Source organism: Eleutherodactylus coqui, chromosome 5 (genome assembly GCF_035609145.1).
Source record: "Eleutherodactylus coqui strain aEleCoq1 chromosome 5, aEleCoq1.hap1, whole genome shotgun sequence".
Taxonomy (NCBI): Eukaryota; Metazoa; Chordata; class Amphibia; order Anura; family Eleutherodactylidae; genus Eleutherodactylus; species Eleutherodactylus coqui.
In genome coordinates this window covers 214,945,515-214,967,794 of record NC_089841.1, presented here as the reverse complement: position 1 = coordinate 214,967,794, position 22,280 = coordinate 214,945,515, and the positions used below count along the sequence as shown (strand labels likewise).

At 45.2% G+C, this 22,280-nt stretch overlaps 1 protein-coding gene across 3 annotated transcripts; it reads right to left on the bottom strand.

The window, feature by feature from the left end:
* Nucleotides 1-1,737: 1,737 nt before the first annotated feature.
* On the bottom strand, nt 1,738-20,549 carry KLF9 (KLF transcription factor 9). 3 transcript variants are annotated; one of them, XM_066604182.1, is made up of 3 exons: nt 19,567-20,549; nt 10,097-10,304; nt 1,738-7,426 (listed from the first exon to the last, which is right to left on the bottom strand). In XM_066604182.1, the coding sequence occupies exons 1-3, from the start codon at nt 20,105-20,107 to the stop codon at nt 7,408-7,410; spliced, it is 768 nt and encodes a 255-aa protein (XP_066460279.1). In that variant the 5' UTR covers nt 20,108-20,549; the 3' UTR covers nt 1,738-7,407. The 3 variants fall into 3 exon arrangements, with proteins under 3 accessions (XP_066460279.1, XP_066460280.1, XP_066460277.1); XM_066604183.1 differs by having other exon boundaries at nt 10,106-10,304; XM_066604180.1 differs by having other exon boundaries at nt 1,738-10,304.
* Between the last annotated feature and the right edge of the window lie 1,731 nt (nt 20,550-22,280).

Here is a 22,280-nt window from a genome sequence, read left to right as displayed (position 1 = left end):
AGGCTGGGTTCACACAGGGTGGATTTGCCGCGGAATTTCGCCGCGGCAAATTCGACTGCGGTCGCTAATATCGGGATTCGCCAGCCATGTGGACGAGATTTCTCAGAAATCTCGTCCACACGGGACGGCCAATCCGCTGCGGTAAGTCAGGCTGGAACTGCGGCGATGGCAGCCGCGGCTTCAGAAGATGCAGCATGTCTATTTATCTTTTCTTTCCGCTGCGGCCGCGCTCTCCTCTATGGGAGCGCCGGCCGCAGCGGAAGAGCGAGCGGCCGGTCCGCTTCAAAGCCGCCGCGGGTTTTTCCGCAGCGTTCTCCCGGCGGAAAGCTTGCGATTTTTGCTGCGGCCAAACCGCGGGATTTCTGGCAGGAATACGTCCCGTGTAGAGATGAGCGAGCGTACTCGGAAAAGCACTACTCGCTCGAGTAATTGGCTTTATCCGAGTATCGCTGTGCTCGGGTCTAAAGAGTCGGGTGCCGCTGCGGCTGACAGGTGAGTCGCAGCGGGGAGCAGGGGAGAGCGGGCGGGAGAGAGGGAGAGAAAGATCTCCCCTCCGTTCCTCCCCGCTCTCCCCTGCAGCTCCCCGCTCCGTGCCGGCACCCGAATCTTCGGGGACGAGCACAGCGATACTCGGATAAAGCAAATTACTCGAGCGAGTAGTGCTTTTCCGAGTACGCTCGCTCATCTCTAGTCCCGTGTGACCCCAGCCTTAAGATTACTTTGGTTTCCAGTCATCTCCAGTATTACCAGTTATTAGTGAGTGGAGATGGGTGCTGTAGCAGCTGCTGCTCTGGATATTTGCACCCTTGCTACATTTAGGGTCGTTTCACATCTGCGTTGGAGGTTCCACCGCAAGTCCAGCACAAAATACTTTAAGAAAAAGCGCTGCATGCAGCACTTTTGCTTCTGCCTAAAAGCCGGGCAGCTAAGCGGAAAACGAACGAACCCCATTATAGTCAATAGGGTTCATTTGGCGCTGTTTGGTTCAACTCTGAGACTGAGACGTTCAGCCATGGAGATTCCCCTTTCCGGCACTCTGAATGGAGCAGAAAAGCAGAACGTCAGGCACTGGTGTGAAATCGCCCTTAAGGGCTTATTCACACGAGTGTATATCGGCCGTCCGATATACACTACCATATGATGCATCAGATCACACAGGCGTATTCCCACACCCGGCTGGGCGCTTTTACGCCGGAAGGAAAGATAGTCCTGGAACTATCTTCCTGGCCAGACTGCAGCCGCTGCCATGGTCTCCTATGGGAGCCAATGACAGCTGCCGGAGAAGGGAGGTGGGGGAGGGAGTTTAGCAGAGTGACTGCTAAACTCCCTCCTCCTTTTCTTCTCGGCCCCTTGCCGCTGTTTGTAATGGGCGGCTCATCTTGTTGCAAACAGCGGCAATGGGACAGAGGGAGCGGGAGCTCAGCACACTAGCTCCCGCCCCATCCCACCTCCTGCCTTTGCAGAGAGCAGGCGAGGGGGAGGCGGCTTAGCAGAACTAAGCTTACTCTCCCCCAACTGACAGCATATACACTTAGCCTGTGCATCAGGTGGTATATATCGGCCCGCCGTGAAAACGGCGGCCGATATGTGCTTGTGTATATAAGCCTTTAGTCCCACATTACTAACCAACAGTATTCAGATTGACTTATGGGACATGTTTTTCTTTCCCACTAAATGACTGACGACCAATAAGGCCAGACAGACACAGGCGACAGGAATCACAAGAAAGCCTATCCGTAAATGTTTGTATGACATTTTTTATTGGAACAGTTTTTATATACACTTGTACAAAACTGGGTAGTACAACCCTTGGATTAAACAATTCCATTTGCTCTCCAAAACCAAAAGAAAGCAGAAATAACTTATGAAACTATACAAAAACATTGTAAAAATTAAACAGCTGCAGAAATGACTATGCTAGAAAATTGCAAGTTATTGATCTGCATTGAAACGAATATCTTATCACCCTTCCAGAAGCGATGCTTGCTTAGACTGCATCCATTCCGGAAGGCTTGATGCAAGGTGATTTGATCAAATTTTCAAGATTTCCATCATGTAACTCTTGCATTCTTCACTTATCATTGTCCTAATCTGTTGTCGGAAGGTGTAACAAACAGAAAATGGATTAAGCTTTGCAATCTCAACAACACATAAGGGTCTTCTTTTGCCTACAGTCTGTAAAATGAAAAATTATTCCACAATCTGAAAAACAATTAATGAACAACTTTTGTGAAATTCTACTATTTATTGCCAGACAGTAAAGTTTCCCCATTTGGTCACTGCTGAGTATTTCAGAAACAAAAAGATGAAAATAATCAGAATTTACTATAAATCCATACACCCACAGCAGGCAAAGCTCTACCCCACCGTTATACTTTCGAATACTTTGATTTCATTCTAAAGCCATTTGTGCCATGAGTGTCGGAGTTTTCCAAATTCTAATTACGGTAGTATTACTTTAAGACATTAAACGTGTTATTTGACAGTTGGAAAAAAAAAAATTTAAAAACAGCAGCCAATGTTATTAAAAAAAACAAACAAAAAAAAAAAACACTTGCCTCTTCAATCCCTTGCAGATCCAGTGCAGAAGCTTTGGTGGTCCACCTGTTCTTTGTTTATAAATCACTGCCACATGACCAACCGAAGCCAATCCCTGGCCTTAGCAATTACTTGCCATACTACTGACTTCACTTGGCGATTGTACCAGTACTATGGCATGTGATCGCGAAGGCCACCGATAGCTTCAGTCAATCAAGTGCTGGTCACTCATAACTAATGGTGGACCACTGGATTGTCACTGGTGGCATTAGAGAAGTTTTTTTTTTTTTTTTTTTTTTTTTTTTAAATAACATTTTTTGCTGTTCGTATTTTAATTTTTTTCATAAGGTCAGATAACCCCTTTGATGCATGGTAAAAAAAAAATTAAGTGTCTGTATGGAAGGACATTACACATATAGAAAATTCTTAATAAACCGATTCTTTTTTCCGGAGCCTATGTCTTTATATATGAAAACAGCAGCTTGTATTCTGCTGATATTGTAGCAGGTTAATGGCTGGGACATGCCACTCTTCTGGCAGGAATTAACAGTCATAAAGGGTCACATTCCAATAGAAGCATATTAAAGAACTGCTATATGCAATCTCCTAATCTAGAACTCTAGCCTTGACAAGAGTAAGTCTACTCTTAAAAAGGGGGTTTCCAGACAGCGCCCGCCAGAATACACCAGGGTTAGAGCGGAAGCCGCTGCCCGTAACTGCAGGCACTGCTTTTATTGAAATCAATGTGATCCCATCCTGCAATTAAAAGCACAGCTCCCATTGATTTTAATGAGAGGCATGCTTGCAATTACAAGCGCCGGCCACTACATAGGGTTCGGAGCAGCAGCTTGCACTCCAACCCCGGTGGGTTCTGCCTGGAAAACCCTTTTAAGGCCAATGTATTTGGATGCATTCAGGAGTTTCTTGGCCAACCTCAGGTCTACTGACCCAAACTCACAGTAACATCAATTACTGTGATGTGCAAGCTCAGGTTAGTAGTCTCACCGTTGAACATGTCCGTATTACTGGTAAATAAATGTGCCCATAAGAAGCTTGTGTGAACCTGGCCTTTCAAGAAATTGGAAGTTTTACGTAAATCCAGCTTATTCATTCATTGTATAATGAAAACGATACAACTTTCTAAACTAATATCCGTATCAATGACCTTGCCGTTTTCAAGATCAATCATGCTGTCAGTGACTGGAAACAGGTAGTTTCCGTTAAGTTGTCCAGATCATATCCAACTAACCAAGGTGCATGGCTCTTACAGTTCGAAGCCTTGGACCCGGCCAAACCCACAATAGGTTTTCGCCCTCTGAAGGTCAGCAAGAATGAGGTCGTTCACGGACATCAAGCAACGATCTTGAAAACGGTGAGAAATTGCACAAAGGTGGGTCGGAAAATGGTAGAACTGAGTTATAGAAGGAAAACCCCTTAAAAAAAAAGAGAGGGGTTTGCCCTGATTCCATTAGCTTTTCGGTTTCCCTACAATTGCCCGATAACTGGGATACTTGCTGCATAGGCCTCCGGTAAAGTCTATCTACTATATAATATATTCAGAACAACCTTTGATGGTTAGAATAAAGTTTTGTGATTATAAGTCTCTGAGAATTAGCTCTGCTAAATACAACTTTCTCTCTTTCCTAATCTTCCTTTAGATTGCAGGTTGTTGTAAGCTCTGAGAGAAACACAGTAAATAAATGTTTATAAACCATTCTTTGTAACTTTGGGATGCTGATATGTATTGCACATTACTTGCATTGATAAATAACTATAACTCTTTTATCATGAATAGGGGTGAAGTAAATATCTCCTCTGAAAACAGTCCTGTTACAATTACGCATATTCCTCTACCAGTGATCTTTCCGTAGGCTTGAACAAAAATGCAAAAAATAGTGCTTTGTATATAGCCGTGACTATGTGGAAGAACCGTCACAGCGCCTATGCTCCTGCGCCGGTGGATACAGTATCACAGGAAGTTGAAGAAAACAGACTACCGGGAACAAACTGCATCACCACTGCTTAAGTGGGTTTTGCATTTTAGACAACCCATTTTTTTTAAAATAAGGAACCCCTGAAAAAGCTCATCACAGGGTGGCCCGTTGCATCAATTGCCAGTGATCCGCTGGAGAACCGAGCATAAAGTGGTCAATTTTCCTCTAGCACAGGTGAAGCAAAGTATTACACAAAGTCCATTGAAATAAGTAAGTTGTCCATTTCATGTTTGAAGATGCTTGCTCTTCCAAAGGGTGACTGCTCTTATAGCTCACCTCAGTTCTGGCTAATAGATGAGGGTCCAAAACAAAAGAAACCCCTTTTTTAACCCCATATTGCCTAATAGGGTATTTCAAAATGGGTTTTCTAAATAAGACAACCTCTTTAATTGGGTATTCTGGGATAATTTTTTAACTTTTTCTATTGAGGATGACAAATCCCTGCCAATTAGCTGATTCCTGGTCCGCAGCGGAAGCAGAAAGTGCTGACCATAGCACAGCAGCCTGGGAATTTTTGTTGATATGCACAGAGTTCATTTATTTAGGAAGCAAATAGCTCCATTCCCACTGCAGTGGCCAGGGTTGGTATTACAGGCATTAAAGTGAATGAGAACTTTGCCTGTAATACCAAGCTTGGCCACTGCAGTGGGAACAGAGCTGTCTACATCCTGCAGAAATTGCATGAACACACTGGACCAGCAAAAACAGCTGATTGGCAGGGGTTCCTGGCAACAGATCTCTACCGATCTACTATTGATAGCTTATCCTAAGGATAGGCCATAAGTAGTTTACAACTGGACAACTCCTTTAAGCAATAGTTTGAGTTAATGAGGTTTTCACTTTTCTTGTCAACCAAAGAACCAAAAACATTTCTTGCTACAGTATATGTTCCATATTGCTGGCAGACAAAAGCAGCACTCCTTTTCAGTTTTTAACCATTTAAGCAAGCTCCTCTGTACTGGATATAAAAACACTACTTTTCACTTTCCACTCTACCTCTATATGTCCTCTCCACCTCATTCTTACATTTACTACGACTTCCTGAACTGTAAACACACACTTTCATATAATAATGCACTTTTCTGTACGATTAATGATTAAGAAAACACACCCTTAAAGTGTAAATCCTTACCTTTTCAAAAAGATGCTTATCATTGCTGTAGGTAAATGATAGTAAAAGTTCTGTGAACTTTTGTAACCATTTTTTTTAGTCATTGTTCAAATGTATCTAAAAAATGAGAAACGCTATCATTTTGTGTCTACAGCTCCTATGCAGACTCCAAACCAACACTTTGTGTAGTCTGACTGTACAGTTTTGTGTAACTTTCTTCAATCTGCCCTCTCTCCTACTGTCGCAAAAAGGAGTGACTGCAGAATACATATAGGGTTTGTTTGTAACCATGGAAACGCATCAATCTGCATAACAACTGTATACACAAAACGGTAAAATATTCATTATGGTAGCAAAAGTGTTCACGTCCTTTAAACCGACCAAATATATTATGGAGATGTCGAACAACTAGGACGGTTGAGACATCTTCAAAGACTATTTGATACTAGTGGCATTTTAGCTCTTCGATCCTCCCCTCTTCTATAAGAAAAAAGGAAGTATTACATAAGGCCAAGGAGGTTTTCTAACATTTTTTTTGGAAAGTCTCCTTGTGCGATTATCAAGTGCTTCTGTTTGACAGAAGTGATCCATTGCTGGCCATACATGGTTCAAGTAAGGGTTTGATCCTCCCATTAGGCAAACTATCAAACCGTGTGTGGGCAGAAAAGTATTTTGTGAAATCTGATAGTGTAAACATCACCAAACTGGAAATACACTTTAAGGCCTGTGGTTTGCCTGACTAATCTCTACTAAGGCTACATGGCCACTCATGTTAGGACTAGACTTTGACACAAGTTTAAAAAAAAAAAAGAAGAAAATCTTCAAATGTGATGTTGAGAAAAGAAAACTATCCGATTAGTTCCCAAACGTTTACGATTTTTGCAACTTTGCCGCCCAAAGTCATTTTTTTGTACAGTGATAATGACTGGACTTTGCACTGTAAGTAAAAAAAAAAAAAATTTGGGTAAAATTAGATGTATGGTTTGATTTTCTACCGCCACTTGAGGGCTCGAACTGGTTTTCTTGGAATGTCATTGTCGTTCACCAGTTTGGTACTGAGCACTAAACAGATGAGGTTTGTAAAAAAAAGAAGCAGAATGATTGAATTCCATGCATGAAACAAGTAGTATTATTCCTGAATTTGACACTACGGGGCTCTGCGGGCCCCTCCTTTAATTTAAAGCCACAGCAAAGTGTTTTAAAAAGGTTATAAAAAACGATGTTTTCATCGGAAGTGGTAAAGACACATGCGTCGTAGTTCAATCACAAAAAAACCCCAAAAACATCATTTTCCTTAACGTCACTTTGACTAAAGTTCACTTATCTTCGACTCAAAAACGAAGTGATGTGGTATGTACTTAGAAGCTGAAAACGCGTCGCGGTTCCGTTTTTTTTTATATAGCTGTTCATACTCAATCACCACTACAAATCCAATTGAAACCTGTTACTGTACCTATACACCTTAAAGCAAGTCAGGATGCTATATAATACAATTCTCAAACATCTTATGTCAACTACTTAACAGACAGACATTATCTCAAGGATCACACACAGAGCTTTAGGGGGGTCTTTAGAAGATGAAAGGGAACAGGAAAAAAAAAAATCCCCCGCAAGGATTTCAATCACATGTGATACATGAAGTCACTGTATAGAATTTGTGCTTGTTGACGTTAAGCTCTTCGTTTTTTTTTCTCTTTCTGCTCGATGTGCAAAACCAGAAATGCTTGTAGTTGTCCTCATTTAGCCTTTTACAAAGATCTCCCTCTAAAACCACATGCTGCCCCTGGCAGTAAATAAGAAAAAAAAAAATGTTAAACCAAACCATACCAAATTTTTTCAAGTTCCTTTTAAACTTTTTTTTTTTGCTATTTTTTTTTTTTAATCTGTTATCTTGTCTGGAAGAAATATTTTGCTATGCGGAATAAAGAATTAGGTGTTTCAAAAACTGAAACAGAGGTAGAAAGTGTATCTTTTTTTGTTTGTTTGTTTTCGCTTTTCCTGACATTCCTTATTTCATAGTATATTCGAACTGTAGTGTATTTTTGCAACAGTCTTTCTATGGCCTAAAGACAGACGTAGGATTGCACATTATGTAATATTAATCTGTAATCAAGGAAGAGTATTAAATAAAAACTAATAGTAAGGTGCCTACTGTGCTGTCCTTCTAGCGCTTCACCTTTTCTTGCTACACAAATGGAGGAATACAGGTCATCGGAGGCGTAACTTGTAGCGTCTGGGCGCCAATGCAAAATCTGTAACAGGGCCTCCAACTATAATGCTTTATTCATATGACTGGGCTTGCTATATGGAGAAGAGAGGCCTTATGGGCCCCCTAAGGCTCCTGGGCGCAACTGCATCCCTTATAGTTACGCCCCTGCATGTCATATTCGGGCTGGCACAGCCTTGTTATATAGACATGGAACGCCAAGCCTTTACCTATGACTTGCACCCCCCCTACTTGTGCAACAGACTCTGTTACATGGTATTTTGAAGGCTTTTAGTCCAACTGAATGAAATGTTCTGAAGACACCCAATGAAAGAGGCACTAGAGCCATGTGAAAATTGTATAAAACAGTATAAAAACAAGACCCTTGGCACTCGTATGACTATAAAATTGTCCCAAGGGTTATGATATTGTATCTCGGATCAGAATGACATCTAATGTTTCATCCCGTGCATATATGAAATTGTTTTTTTTAAAGGCTAAGTGAATCAGTAAACCAAAAAGAACCCAAAGAAAATCTAGAAAATCTGACCGGTTTGTCTTTAATGGTTTGTGACATGATGTCTCTAGAATTAGCGTCAGTGGGATACATAAAATGGACCATTCTATCAGCCGTTTAGCTAATAGCATGGACTATTTTCACAACAGTCCTTTCTACTCATTAAATTAGGAACCTGTGGAGTGATCGGAGTGCTTATATCTAATACGAACATGGAATGGACTTAATCTTGTATGTACAAAGACATGAGATTTGTAAACTGCCTGTTTGGCCAAACTCTGCATAGTTACCCCCCCCCCCCCCTTCACTCCTGAAGAGGCCATCACACCAATGGTCAGCCTCTTCAGTAATGGAACCAAGTCTACAAATATTAGGCGTCATGTGAAATTATCACTGGAAACATAAGGTGCAAAAAGTCTTCATTCGATTTGGCGCATCAGGCTACCAAATGAAATGATGTAAACGTGAATTGAATAATCATATCAAGAACCTAAATGACACAATGGTGAGGCATTTAATAGAGTGACACTTTCTGTCAGTCTGTGCATGCAGAGTGTCGTCCCACAATCAGAAAGTGCGATACTGTAGTGGATGCAGTGACAGACCGACTGCCTGGCATTGATCTATGCAATAGACTCCTTGCAAGTGTCCCAATGCTCATTGAACCTAAGCACTGAGAAGACGGCAATGTATCTGTCAACGGCCCAGTCAAACATTCTGGTTTTGCAAGAACTGGTTGTCATTGCTATGTCGAAAACAAAGTGCATAGCAATATACAATTCTACTAAAATGACCCTCAGATAATGAAGTCTAAAAACTTGCAGGGTAAAGGCATATACGTTCATTCAGTGTCTCTTATACTGCTGCACGTAACTCCTCCGAAGATGCAGTCAAACTGGACGCAGAGACAAAGATTTGCCCAACAGTTGGGGCATGGCGCGAGAAGACTTCCACCGTAGGACGTGTGTCTTGTATACCGATTATACACTTGAGTATTGCATCTCCCCTTACATCCCCAACCTGCCAACAGGTGAGAGTCATGGCGGCAGAGCGTCCACCAAATAGGCTGTCCAACTTTTAATTAGCTTTACCAAAATCGATCCTTTTTTTTTTTTTTTTCCTTCCTCCAAAGAATAAGGAGTGGCGTAGGCCCTACAAGAGTGCCCCACCACGGCGATGACTGCGTTTATCCACGTTATAGGGAGAGACCAATATTCCATCAACAATAAAAACACAGATTTCAAGACATCGTAAGACATAATTCCACAAGAAACCAAGCATGTTCTATACCAGCTTGCTTCATAAAATGTATATGTTCCAAGTTTCATCAACAAGAAAAGAAAAAGGATTCCCTTATATATGTATGCAAGTGTCCTCATACTTTTTACTTCGTTCACAAAATGTAAAGCTAATCCATAGCGGGTTTCTATTTCATAAACACATATGCATGCCAGCGCAAGCACAAACGATTGTACAGTCAAAACCGTGATGGTACAGATCACACCACTACAAAAAAAAAAAAAAAAATTAAAAAAATTTGAAAATACCGAGAGTCGGATGCCACCAAAAAAAGAAACCCAGGCAGCAATTTCCTTTTACATACACTGCTGCTGAAGCACGAATGTTAGACTGCTACATTTCCTTTGACAAGATGCAAGAAGATGATATGTACAGCAGCTTAAGATTTGCATTTGACAGCTTTGTATACTCAGATAAAGGTTGAGTTGGACCTCTTGGACCTTTTGATCATGCTTGGATGGAAATCTGTGTGGCGGCGGGCATGCTTGGTCAGGTGGTCGCTCCTCATGAACCTCTTCTCGCACAGGGGACATCGAAACTGCTTCTCACCCGTGTGTGTCCGGTAATGGCGAGTCAGCTCATCTGACCGGGAGAACTTTTTAAGGCAGTCAGGCCATGTGCATGGAAATGGACGTTCACCTATGGGGGTAAAAAAGAATTACCTAAAAAAGAGAAAAAGACAGAACCAACTAGAAATATGTGAAAGCTACACATTGCAATTCCCTCTGTCCTCTGAAGCCTTCCATTGTGACAAACAAGTAGGGTCAGTATTTGACATGTATGGGTCATTGGGCGTGAACCAGTTGAGTTGACTTTTGTTGAATCAGTAGAGTATTGGGGTACTCGATGGTGCTCGTTACTCGAAAGATCAACAAGCCATGTTCCACGCCGCCTAGGTTCGAGAGAACGAACCTAGGCGTCCCACATACAAAATGCTCGAGTCTCCCATTGTAGTCAATGGGGTTCATTACTCGAGTAGAGCTCTCGAATTTTACAAAAAGCTTGACTCGAATAACACGGACTCGAGCATTTGGGTGCTCGCTCATCTCTAGTTATAAACTAGCAGGATGAAACTGAATAAGTGATGTTCTTTCCCTACTTTGATGGCCCTGCCTTAGCTCAATACATTTGGACCTTGTAGAGTTGTAAGGGTGCACTCACACGGATGTATTGTCACTGCGTAATATGCAGTATATAGCAAATACACATGTAACATGCGTATTTTAGGTCTCAATGGCCTGTACTACACACCAAAATAGGACATACTGCGTTCCCCCATGTGTGAGAAAAACACAGGTGTAAGTGGCCCAATGCAAATCAAAGGACTTCTAGCACTGTGTTTTATAGAAGCAAAACATACGCATGTAATATGCAGGGACAATATGCCCATGTAAGTGAGCCCTAAGGGTATATTCACACGTACCAGACGTGTTGTTAATTTTTCACACTGGATTTGACCACTCAAAGGCCTCAAATTCACTGTGGGTTTGCACCAACTTTGTGCTGTCTGATGCCGATTTTGATGACTGATATGCTATGGATCTTTCTACTGTGACAAATCCACAGCAAATTCGCCATGTAGGAACATACCTCAACAGCTATACTAGTGTAGATCTAGGGACATCACTTATTTCTTACATCCCATCCCATTAAAAACACATTGATTTGTAGCTGAAATAAAAAGTAAATGAACCCCTAAGGAATGACCTGGATTTCTGCATTGGTCACTAAATGTGGTTTGATGATTGTTATCCAGGTCATAATTATACAGAAACACAATTTTAATTAAACTAATAACACAGTTGTAGTCGTCATGTCTTATTGAGCACATTGAATAAATATCCACAGTGCAGGGAGAAAAAGTAAGTGAACATATAGGCTGAACTGCATGGACACATGCCTTTTTTGGCTTTACATTCTATGATACTATGAACATCTCTGTTAATGAGTAGAGATGAGCGAACGTACTCGGATAAGCACTACTCGTCCGAGTAATGTGCTTTATCCGAGTACCGCTGTACTCGTGCTGAAAGATTCGGGGAGCGCCGCTGCTGACAGGTGAGTCGCAGCGGGGAGCGGGGCAGAGCGGGCGGGAGAGAAGGAGAGAAAGATCTCCCCTCCGTTCCTCCCCGCTCTCCCCTGCAGCTCCCCGCTCCGCAGCGCGTCCCGAATCTTTCAGGACGAGCGGGGAGGTACTCGGATAAAGCACATTACTCGGACGAGTAGTGCTTTACCGAGTACGTTCGCTCATCTCTATTAATGAGTTCTCCCAGAGCTGACTAGTAAAAGGTATTTCAATTAAATATATGCGATTGGAATTTTGGATTTCATAGGTGCTTTTCCCATTAAATAAAGGTGCAAAAAGCCTGGTTATTGACAAGTTTGGTTTTCTCAAGAAGGTGTGAACCATATCTCGATGCAAAAACCTTTTCGAAGGCCTCACAAAATGTACAATAGAGATGCAGAAAGCTGCAAAAACATTATTGAAAGCCTGTAGTGTACATTAATCCAGGGTTAGACAAATATATCTACAAATGGAGAATTCAGGAATTTTCCTTTTCTCCCTAGGCGTGGGCGTCCTGTTAAGATCCTTCCAAAAGTACAACAGGCAATCTTGAAAGAGGAGAGAAAGAACCTAAAAGACTTTTTATGTGCTGCTAAAAACCTTTGTTCTTGTGTTCAGTATTAAAAAAAATAAACACTGAACAACAATGGTGTTAATGGAAGGACACTAATAAGAAAGCTGCTGCTGCCCAAACAAAAAAAAAAAAAGTGGGGGCCTATTTAAGGCTTCCCTGAGACCACCTGAATGTTCCAGAATTCTTCTTAGAAAGTGTTCTATGGACAGATGAGACAGAATGAGAACTGTTTATTATAAATGCATAACACTATGTTTAGAGGAAAAAGAACACTGCACACCAACACTTCATCCCAACCGTGAAGCACGGTGAACCAAGAATCATGGTTTTGGCCCGTTTTGCTACCTCCAGGCTCCACACCTTGTAATGATTGAGACAACAATGAATTCTAAGGTAGACCAAAACATTTTAGAGGAAAATGTAAGAGTAGCAGTTCATGACCTCAAGCTGAAGAGACATTCGGTGATGCAACAAGACAATGAACCACACGAGTAAGAGTGCTTTCAAACCTGGGCTGGCGATTCCCTTTTCCTACTCCATTCGAGGAGCAGGAAAGGGGAATCCTCGCAGCCAAACGGTTCCACCGGTTGACAGAACCACCCTGTGGCGGGCGGACCCCATTGACTATAATGGAATTCGCCAGCTTTTCGGTCAGCTGCCCGGTTTTGGGGCGGAAAAAAAAGGGTGGCATGTAGCACTTTTTCTTCCAGTTATTGCACTAGCCACATCTGTGACCTCCGACCAGAGGTGGGCAGCGCAGATGTAAAACCACCCTAAATCAGTAAAAGAATAGTTAAAGATTTCTGTTTTGGAACGGCCTATTGACATGCTATGGAATAAAATAAAAAGGGCATGGAAGCAAGGCATCCCAGAAATAGTAATGAACTGAAACACATTTGCAAGGAAGAATGGTTCAAAAGTCCTTCTCAATGTTGTGCAAATCTTATTTGCAGTGACAGTAAATATTTGGTTGAGGTGATTGCGGCCAAAAGGGATCTACAGGTTATAAAATTCAAAAGGTTCACTTACCGTATTTTTCAGCCTATTAGACACGCTTTTTCTTTAAAGAACCATGCATATCTGATGATATGTCTAATAGACCAAATGGGCAGCAGGAGGCAATGCAAGGTGAGCTCTTGGTAATCAAAGGTCCTGGCAGAGTAATGTGTAAAAGAGTGTACAAATTTCTGGACAGACAGACTTGCAAAAAAAAAAAAATCTGATTGCTCAGTGAGCAAAATTACAGCCATTTGTACACAGAGCACAGTAAATGTGTGCAGTGTGTGCTCTGCCAGCACCTTCTAGCCCCCACCTTCCCCATGCTGTGCAAAGACGCTGCCAGGAATGCAAGAGAATCCGTCCCAGGAACTTCTGCACTGCTACTGGTAAGTTCAGGGGACAAGAGTCCCAGAGAATGATGAGGCACTACTGATACCAATGTGGAGGCTCAGAGACAGGCATGATGAGGGGCTACAGTATCAGGCATGGTGAAAGAACCCCAAAGCAAACATAGTGATTGGGCACAGTGGCACACATGGCAAATAGGTATTCTGGCTTTCATACAACCTTGTATCTGTACCATATTAACAGAATACTACCCATAGAAGTTTATATATCCCCCCCCTCCATCCCTTTAATTATAGGTGTGTCTCATGGCCCCATGCATCCTATAGTCCGAAAAATCTGTTACCTTTTCTCCCAGTATTGTGGATAATTACTCAATAAAAGACATGAACAGTTTGTCTGATATCCAAGTCACAATGACAATCAGATCACTTTTTATTAGCAATTCGTACAGAAATCCAGGTAATTCACAAGGGTTCACTAACTTTTTCTTGCAACTGTAAATTGATATGGACAGCAACAGAAATGGTTACAAAGTAAGGCTGCTAAAACATCAATGTCATACTTACCAGAGAGGCACCTGGAGAGGAGGCCCAGCCCCAAATAATGATGTAACAGTGGTGAGAACTTGTGAAAGGCATCCCTTCTCTAAGGTCCTGTGCGGTTCGTGGACATGGGTGGCGAGAGTTATCCCAACAGATTGAGAAAGCAGTCAAGGTCAGACAAGCCCTTCTGTTGGAAGTGGTTAGGGGTGTGGTAGTAACCGACGCTGAAAATAAGCTCCAGTGTAATATTAGCTATGGGGCCCCTCGCCTCCATGGATTCCCCTGATTACTATTGTTCAATATTATTTTTAGAGGTTTGTAGCACAAAATGAACTGAACTTCACATGAAATCTGAAAATGGCTGGGATTCAGTAGCCTACAAGCAATACAACTCTATGCAAGAGATATCAACTCCTGTCTTTCAAAAAGAATTAATTCTAATGGTTTCCTAACTGCACATGAAAGCCAGTTATGGACTCCTAAGAATAGGTTAACCCTTTAGCGCACACGTCAAACGCAAGGCCTGCAGACCAAAGTTGGGGATCAGTATTGCTACTAGGCAGCCTAGGCGGGGATCACTATTGCTACTGGAGCCATCATGGGGGTTGTCACTATTACTACTGGGGCCACTAGAAAGGGCGAAGGGGGGGCACTACTGCTACTGGGGCCACTATGGGAGGATCACTATTGTTACTGGGGCCACCATGGACGAGGGGGGCCGCACTATTGCTACTAGGGGCCACTATGGAAGGGGTTGCAAGTGCTACTGGGGCCATTATGGGAGGGGTTGCTAGTGCTACTGGGGCCACTATGGGAGGGGTCACTGGGTGGGGGTCACTTAATACTGGAGCCACTATGGGAGAGTCACTATGAGGGGATGGGGTGGCACTGTTACTACTAGGGCCACTATCGGGTGGGGGGTGGGGGGGGGTCACAATTGCTACTGGGTACACTGTGGAAGGATCACTATTGCTCCTGGGGCCACTATAGGAGCGTCACTGTGAGGGGATGGGGTGTCACTAATACTAATAGGGCCACTATTGCGGGGTTGGGCACTATTGCTGCCAAAGCCACTATGGGGTGGGGAGAAATCACTATTGCTACTGCGGTCACTATGAAAATGTCACTATTACTACTGGGGCCACTATGGGAGGGGTCACTGGGTGGGGGTCACTATTAATGCTGGAGCCACTATGGGAGAGTCACTATGAGGGGATGGGGTGGCACTATTACTACTAGGGCCACTATCGGGTGGGGGGTGGGGGGGGGGGGTCACAATTGCTACTGCGTACACTGTGGAAGGATCACTATTGCTCCTGGGGCCACTATAGGAGCGTCACTGTGAGGGGATGGGGTGTCACTAATACTAATAGGGCCACTATTGCGGGGTTGGGCACTATTGCTGCCAAAGCCACTATGGGGTGGGGAGAAATCACTATTGCTACTGCGGTCACTATGAAAATGTCACTATTACTACTGGGGCCAATGTGGGAGGGTCACTGTGAGGGGATGGGGTGTCAAAATTACTACTAGGGCCAAAATGAGAGGGGTGGGGGGGCACTATTGCTGCTAGGGCCACTATGGGAGGATCACTATCGCTCCTGGGGCCACTATAGGAGGGTCCCTGTGAGAGGATTGGGACTCACTTACTACTAGGGCCAATATGGGGGCCACAATTGCTACTGGGGAACCTAGGTAGAGATGACTATTGCTACTGGAGCCACTTTGGGGGTCTGGGTCACTGTTGCCAATGTAGTCACTATGGGAGGGTCACTATTGCTACTGGAGCCACTATAAGGGTGTGTGTGTGTGTGTGGGGGGGGGGGGGTCACTATTGCTATACAGTCTTACAATTACAATTGGCCCTTTGAAATCCACCATAAGGCTGATATGCGCATTTTCACTGAGGGCCACAACACCCCTGCCTTAGAGCATTAAAAAAATGTAGGTATTCAGGCCCTAAACAACTCATGTTGCCTATATAATTGTGACCTTCATCAGGCCAGGCTATAACCTTGCATAGCTCCTCTTACCACCTGTGGTGTCTGGCACAAAAGATAGTCAACTGCAGGTGGGCAGGGCAGCATATGTATGCCAGCCACGAGACATCAAGCCCAATGTGATACCAGCTTGTCAGAATGTTATGCTGCTTCTCTTAATGAAGGTAATGTTCATGTAGACATGCGGAGCTCTGCGTCACTTGCAGGTAGTCGTTATATATATATGTATATGTGTCATTGCTTATGCCTACACAGCAGTCTTCTGCCAATGTAGCTGTGACACTATAATGAGGCATACAGTACTCATCACATAGATAGCTCACTTTTAGTGACAATGGTGTAGCAGGATTTCATTTCCTAGGAAACTAACATCTTTGTCATCTATTCTCCTATTATGATGATATTATTTCAGTAAACACTATTATAGCATGTGGCATCATGAATGCACAATGAACATATAACAAAAAATTAAAAGATGCCCCCTCTAGTGATGGTGAACACTACCCCAACCACCTCGGACGGAAAGACAGTTCTATGCAGCCCCATTTCCTACCCAGGATCCCTGGATTAATTCCCCATACCTGGTAGGACCTGTATGGAGGGGGGGGGGGGGGAGGGGGGGGATCCCTGCCTGGCTTCTCACCACTCATTAAACAAAGGACTACAGCCATATAGGAGCCATATGTAGTCATTTGACATCATATGGTCCCTAGTTCTTATATTGTAGCATGCAGGCATCTCACATCACCACCGATGGGTGTGAACACCCAGAGGTCACCTAAGGTAAAGATGCCAGTTACCGAGCGTATGTGGGGCAGCACACCTTATTCACTGGCCTTACAACGGCTCCTAGCTGTAATTCTTCTTTTTAGAGGCAACCGATCACATCCCAACAGCACCATAACTTAGTTTATGGTGCCTTAGGGATGTGACAGGCTCCCTTCAACGTAGTACATTTTGGACGTCTACATTAAGACCTCTCCACTGACGAAGGAAAGGTTGTCCTAGAACAGTGTTCCCCAAACTCCAGTCCTCTAGGCACCCCAACAGATCAGGTTTTCCAAATTTCTTTTGTACTGCACAGATGATGTAATCAATGTCGGTGCCTCAGACATTGCAACAGGTGTTCTCTCCATAGGACATCCTCAAATCATGACCTGCCGGGGGTTGTGAGGTCTAAAGTTTGGGAAACACTGATTTAGGCTAGACCCATACGTTAAACCATCAGGTGTGTAGACCACAAAGCGGAGATCATGGGAAGATCATAATTATGCTGGTAACAACTACTACTATTCCTCTCTAGAGGATGGGTCCACACGACCCTCAACTGTTCCTCTTTGATAAATGAGAACAGATGGACCCAAGTCATAGGCTCACAACCTACAGGAGAGAAGAACGATGCCTACTTTGTGGGCTCAACCTCCGTAGACCCTCTAGTAAGTATATGGTCTATTGTACCTGTTCTTGAACTCAACTACTTTAAGCCTTCAGATATCCAAAAAGCTGGTTGAAAAATGGGTAGGATAGATTTGCTGCAAAAAAGGATGACTACATGGGGTGGCTTGATGTCCTTTGCAGCCACTGCTTACAATGATATAGCAACCTGCTTCATAAACCTTGATCCTACTGCATTCTGCATGGAGGAGTCTTACAAAAAAAAAAAAAAAGGTCTTTGTATGCCCCCACAGCTGTAAGAGAACTTCTCTCAGGGCGGAGAGGCTGGTGCAAGTGAGTGCTGCTGTACTTTTCCACAGGCACACCCAATCCTCACTCTTTCCTGACTGTAACCAATTATGCCGATGAAAACAAAAGAATACTGACCCAGATTTCAATGGGATCACTGCTTTCAATGGGAGTCTCTTGACCCCCCCCCCCCCCCCTTCCTCGTCATAAAGAAAAGCCTGCTCTAAACATCAATCTAGTATAATCTAACACATTCAGATCTACTAGCAAGTAGAGAGGGGCTACATGACGAACGTGATGCCACCCTTAGACTCAATCTATGGCATAATTAGCAGTTCTAGCAAGGTGGCTACAAAGTCATCCAGGTCAGTTGAAATGCAGACGAAGGTAGAGATTTCTCATGAAACCACAAATTGTGTACTTGGCAAATGGCATCATCAACCACACCTTTAAGCCCACAGATGGCATATGGGGCATGCCTACACTCGGATTCTGAATCATTGAGTTTGGAAATGTGAATGTAAGCAGAACGTCAGAAGACATAATGCAGATCTGAACATTGTGACGTTGCAGAAGCCTTTTTTTTTCTATGTACGGGGTTTTTTTATTATCTGGTTCGTTAAGATTAACGATGCAAATATCGAGCTGTAGTATTTGAGGTCATTGGGATTCAGCTGCTGTAGGAGATGGAGCGTCTGCGATACACTAGATGCTGTCTGAGAGCAGGCGGGGTAGCAGCAGAAACACAATCTCCTCAGTCAGTCTCAGTGGAAGAGGTAATCTGAGGTCAGCTCGTTGGTATGGAAGTGCGGAAGCAGATAATGAAGAATGCGATTAGACAGCTCGCCGCGTATCCCTGCTGGCACTTAATCAAACAAGAGGGGGGGAGAAAAAAAATGATACACAAATACGAAACCCACCAGATTGGCTCATAGCGAGATTATAAACCCGGCCTAATCCAGACACCTAGCATAGACCTAATGGGTAGAACACATAGCAAATCTAGCCGGTAGTCCTCTATCAATGGCATTGAGCTCCGTACGGACCCCTCGAGAGGGTTTCTACAATGACCCAACTTCGGTCGTGCCGAGTCAACTATGTTCATCCTTCTCGAATAACTTATTCGTAACCACCGGGGTACTTTCATGCCCCCTTTTTTTTCCCCGTAAGAGGTCTCCATGCCATGAATGACACTGTACCCAGGTGAACGTTCCTTGTTGTGTGACGTCACGTTGAAAAACACGTGTATATGGTAGCCGCCCACCGCTTGGCTGGATGACAAAAATAGGCGTGACCAAAGGGGTGTTTCCCGAATCGACGGGAACCACCTCTTCTTAAGCCTTCAACAACACATCGCTTCCAACCACGTTGCCAAAAGCATGTCCATGAGTCACAACTCCTTGTTCACCAGACTCTCGGGTCAAGAAGTTGGCAACGAGGGAGGGCTTAGTCAGACGGCAAATCTAAGGGTGGGGGGGGGGCACCCACTAATAATACGTGGGTTCCAACTTCAGCACTGAGGACAGCAGACTCCCGATAGTCTCGGAGATGTCTCAAGTGGGGATGAAAAGCTAATTAAGAGCCTTCGAGGGCTGCCCAAAAAAAATTCGGAAAAAAGAAAAAAAAGTCAACTTGTGCAAACTCTTTGCAATTTTTAGTAACCCTTCACTAGCAACTGTCAGGTACTGACCTGTATGCACTCTGTAGTGGGCTTTGAGGTGGGAGGACTTGCCATACACCTTGCCACAGCCGCTATAGGGGCACCTGTGCCTCTTCTCACTGGTGGGGCGTGGCAGAGAGCTGGGCGTGTCCGGGCTGGGTGGGCGTGGCTGTGAAGAGTCCGGCTCGGGGCTGTAGTCCGTAATGCTGGGGGTCGTGCTGCTACTGCTGTAGCTATGTCCGGACTCGGTGGTCACGTCACTGTCCGAGCTGCTGAGCTCCTCGTCGCTGTAGACCGGGGAGGGCAGCGGCCGGTACTTGTTCAACTCCAGCAGGCTCTTGGCTATAGTGAGCAGCGTGCAGTAGTCCTTCCAGGCGTCCCCGGGGCCGTCGTGCAGCTCCTTGGTCCCGCCGGCGTCGGGCATTGTCCGCAGGTCTTGCTCGGTCATCTTGCGCAGGTCTGCCGGTGTGGACGGGGCTTGCAGGCTGGGCTCGGGCTGCTGGTGAGCGCGGTTGGAGATGGACACCAGACACTGAGCTGCTACGAAGTCCGTGTAGGCGACAGCTGTCATCGCGGTGTCGTCAGTAGAGCGTCTCCTGCAGGCAGTCAGTGAGTGCAGCCCGCCGTCTCCATCAGACGGCTCTAGTCTGGGACCTCCCCGCCGCCGGTACACAATGCCCCTCCTGTGTCTGCAGCACACTTTCCCCAAACTTACAGCATCCCACACGTGCGGCGCTACAGCTGCAGCCCGGGCAGCGGCATTGTCTCCCGCCGGCAGGTGCTTTGTGTCGGCGCACTCATCCTCGCACAAGGCTCGGCGCTCCCCTCCTGCCGCTCTCAGGGTTCAGGCATCCTCGGGAACAATTTAACAGCACCCCGCGCGTCACAATGGGATGCGGCTCCCATAGGTTCTAATGGAAGGGGACATTCTATTCTGTTTACCTCCGTTCCTTCTTCCAATCAGGGCGCCCCTCCCGGCCAGGGGCGGGGTAGCAGCTGAAGTAGTTGACCAATCATATCCCTCCCCCTGTTTCCAGCGTGCTACTCCGCCAGACACACATCCACACACTCACAGACGGGCACACAGCTGGCTCTTAAAAGGGCGATGCTTCCCCCCACCCGGCCGTGGCCTCCCCCTCCCCACGGGGTGACCGCTCAGCACCGCCGGGATTTGACTCCTTCATCATCCTATTAGTCAGCTTTTCAAGTGATTTTTTTCCCCCTGTGTGAAAAAAAACAAAACTCCTTACTCCTCACGTAAACTTGTGACTGGATGATACCCTGGCATCCAACCTCATAATGCCCAACTACAGGGGCACATGTGCCCAGGGAACTGAAGACTTACCTCAAATGACTCCAGGGCGGCCGGTGGATATTTACAGGCTCAGACTGGCCCACAGGGGAATGGATGATTTTTTTCGGTGGGCCATGAGTCAGGAGTGTGTCCTTAGCCCCCCCACATGGTGCATAGTGCTGTACGCCAACAGCAGTATATACGGATGGCGAGAGTACAGCATTTAAGGAGTACGCCGGAGATCCCTTCCAGCCACCTGTAATCACTACAGTACATACTAATAAGCGGAGTACAGCATCTTAGGAGTGCACCGGAGATCTCTTCCAGCCGCCCACCTCCATTCACTGCAGTACAAACTGATGGGCAGAGTACAGCATCTTAGGAGTGTGCCAGAGATCTCTTACAGCCACCCACCTCCATTCAATGCGATACATACTGATAAGCAGAGTACAGCATCATAGGAGTACCCTGGAGATCTCATCCAGCCACTCATCTCCATTCACTGTAAGGCCGCCTGCAGACGAGCGGGTCGGATCCGGCGTCGAGAATTCTCGCCCGCGGAACCCGACCCGAGCCCCTGCAGAGAGGAGCGCGTACTCACCCGCGCCCGGCGGCCCCGTCTCTTTCATGTGCCGGCTGCCGAGCAGCCAGCGCATGCGCAGACCTGAGCCGCCGGCTGCGTAAGTGACGTTTCTGTGCGAGGCTCTGCGAGCCCCGCACAAAAATAGGACATGCCGCGGTTTGTTTGCCGCGCGAGATTTCGCGCGGCCGAACCGCGGCCGTCTGCATAGGAGTGCGTTTGTTAACGCACTCCTATGCAGGCTTTGAGCGGCGAAAATCCCGCGGGAAATCCCGCCGCAGGATTTCCGCTCGTCTGCAGGCGGCCTTATATATACTGATAGGCAGAGTACAGCATCTTAGGAGTGCGCTGGAGATCTCTTCTAGCCATCCGCCTCCATTCAATGCGATACATACTGATAAGCAGAGTACAGCATCATAGGAGTGCACTGGAGATCTCTTCCATCCACCTGCCACCCATACTCACTACAGTACATACTAATAAGCGGAGTACGGCATCTTAGGAGTTTGCCAGAGATTCCAGTTGCCCGTCTCTATTCACTGCAATATGTACTGATAAGCAGAGTACAGCATCTGAGGAGTGTGCCAGAAATGTCTTCCAGTTACTCGCGCCCATTCACTGCATTGTATACTGATAAGCAAAGTTTAGCATCTTATGTGCCAGAGATCTCTTCCAGCCACTCGTCCTCCATTCACTGCAATACATACTGATAAGCAGAGTACAGCATCTTAGGAGTGCGCCGGAGAGCTCTTCCAGCTGCCCACCTCTATTCACTGCAATACATATTGACAGGCAGGGTATAGCATCTTAGGAGTGCGCCGGAGATCTCTTGCAGCCACCCGCCTCCATTTACTGCAATACATACTGATA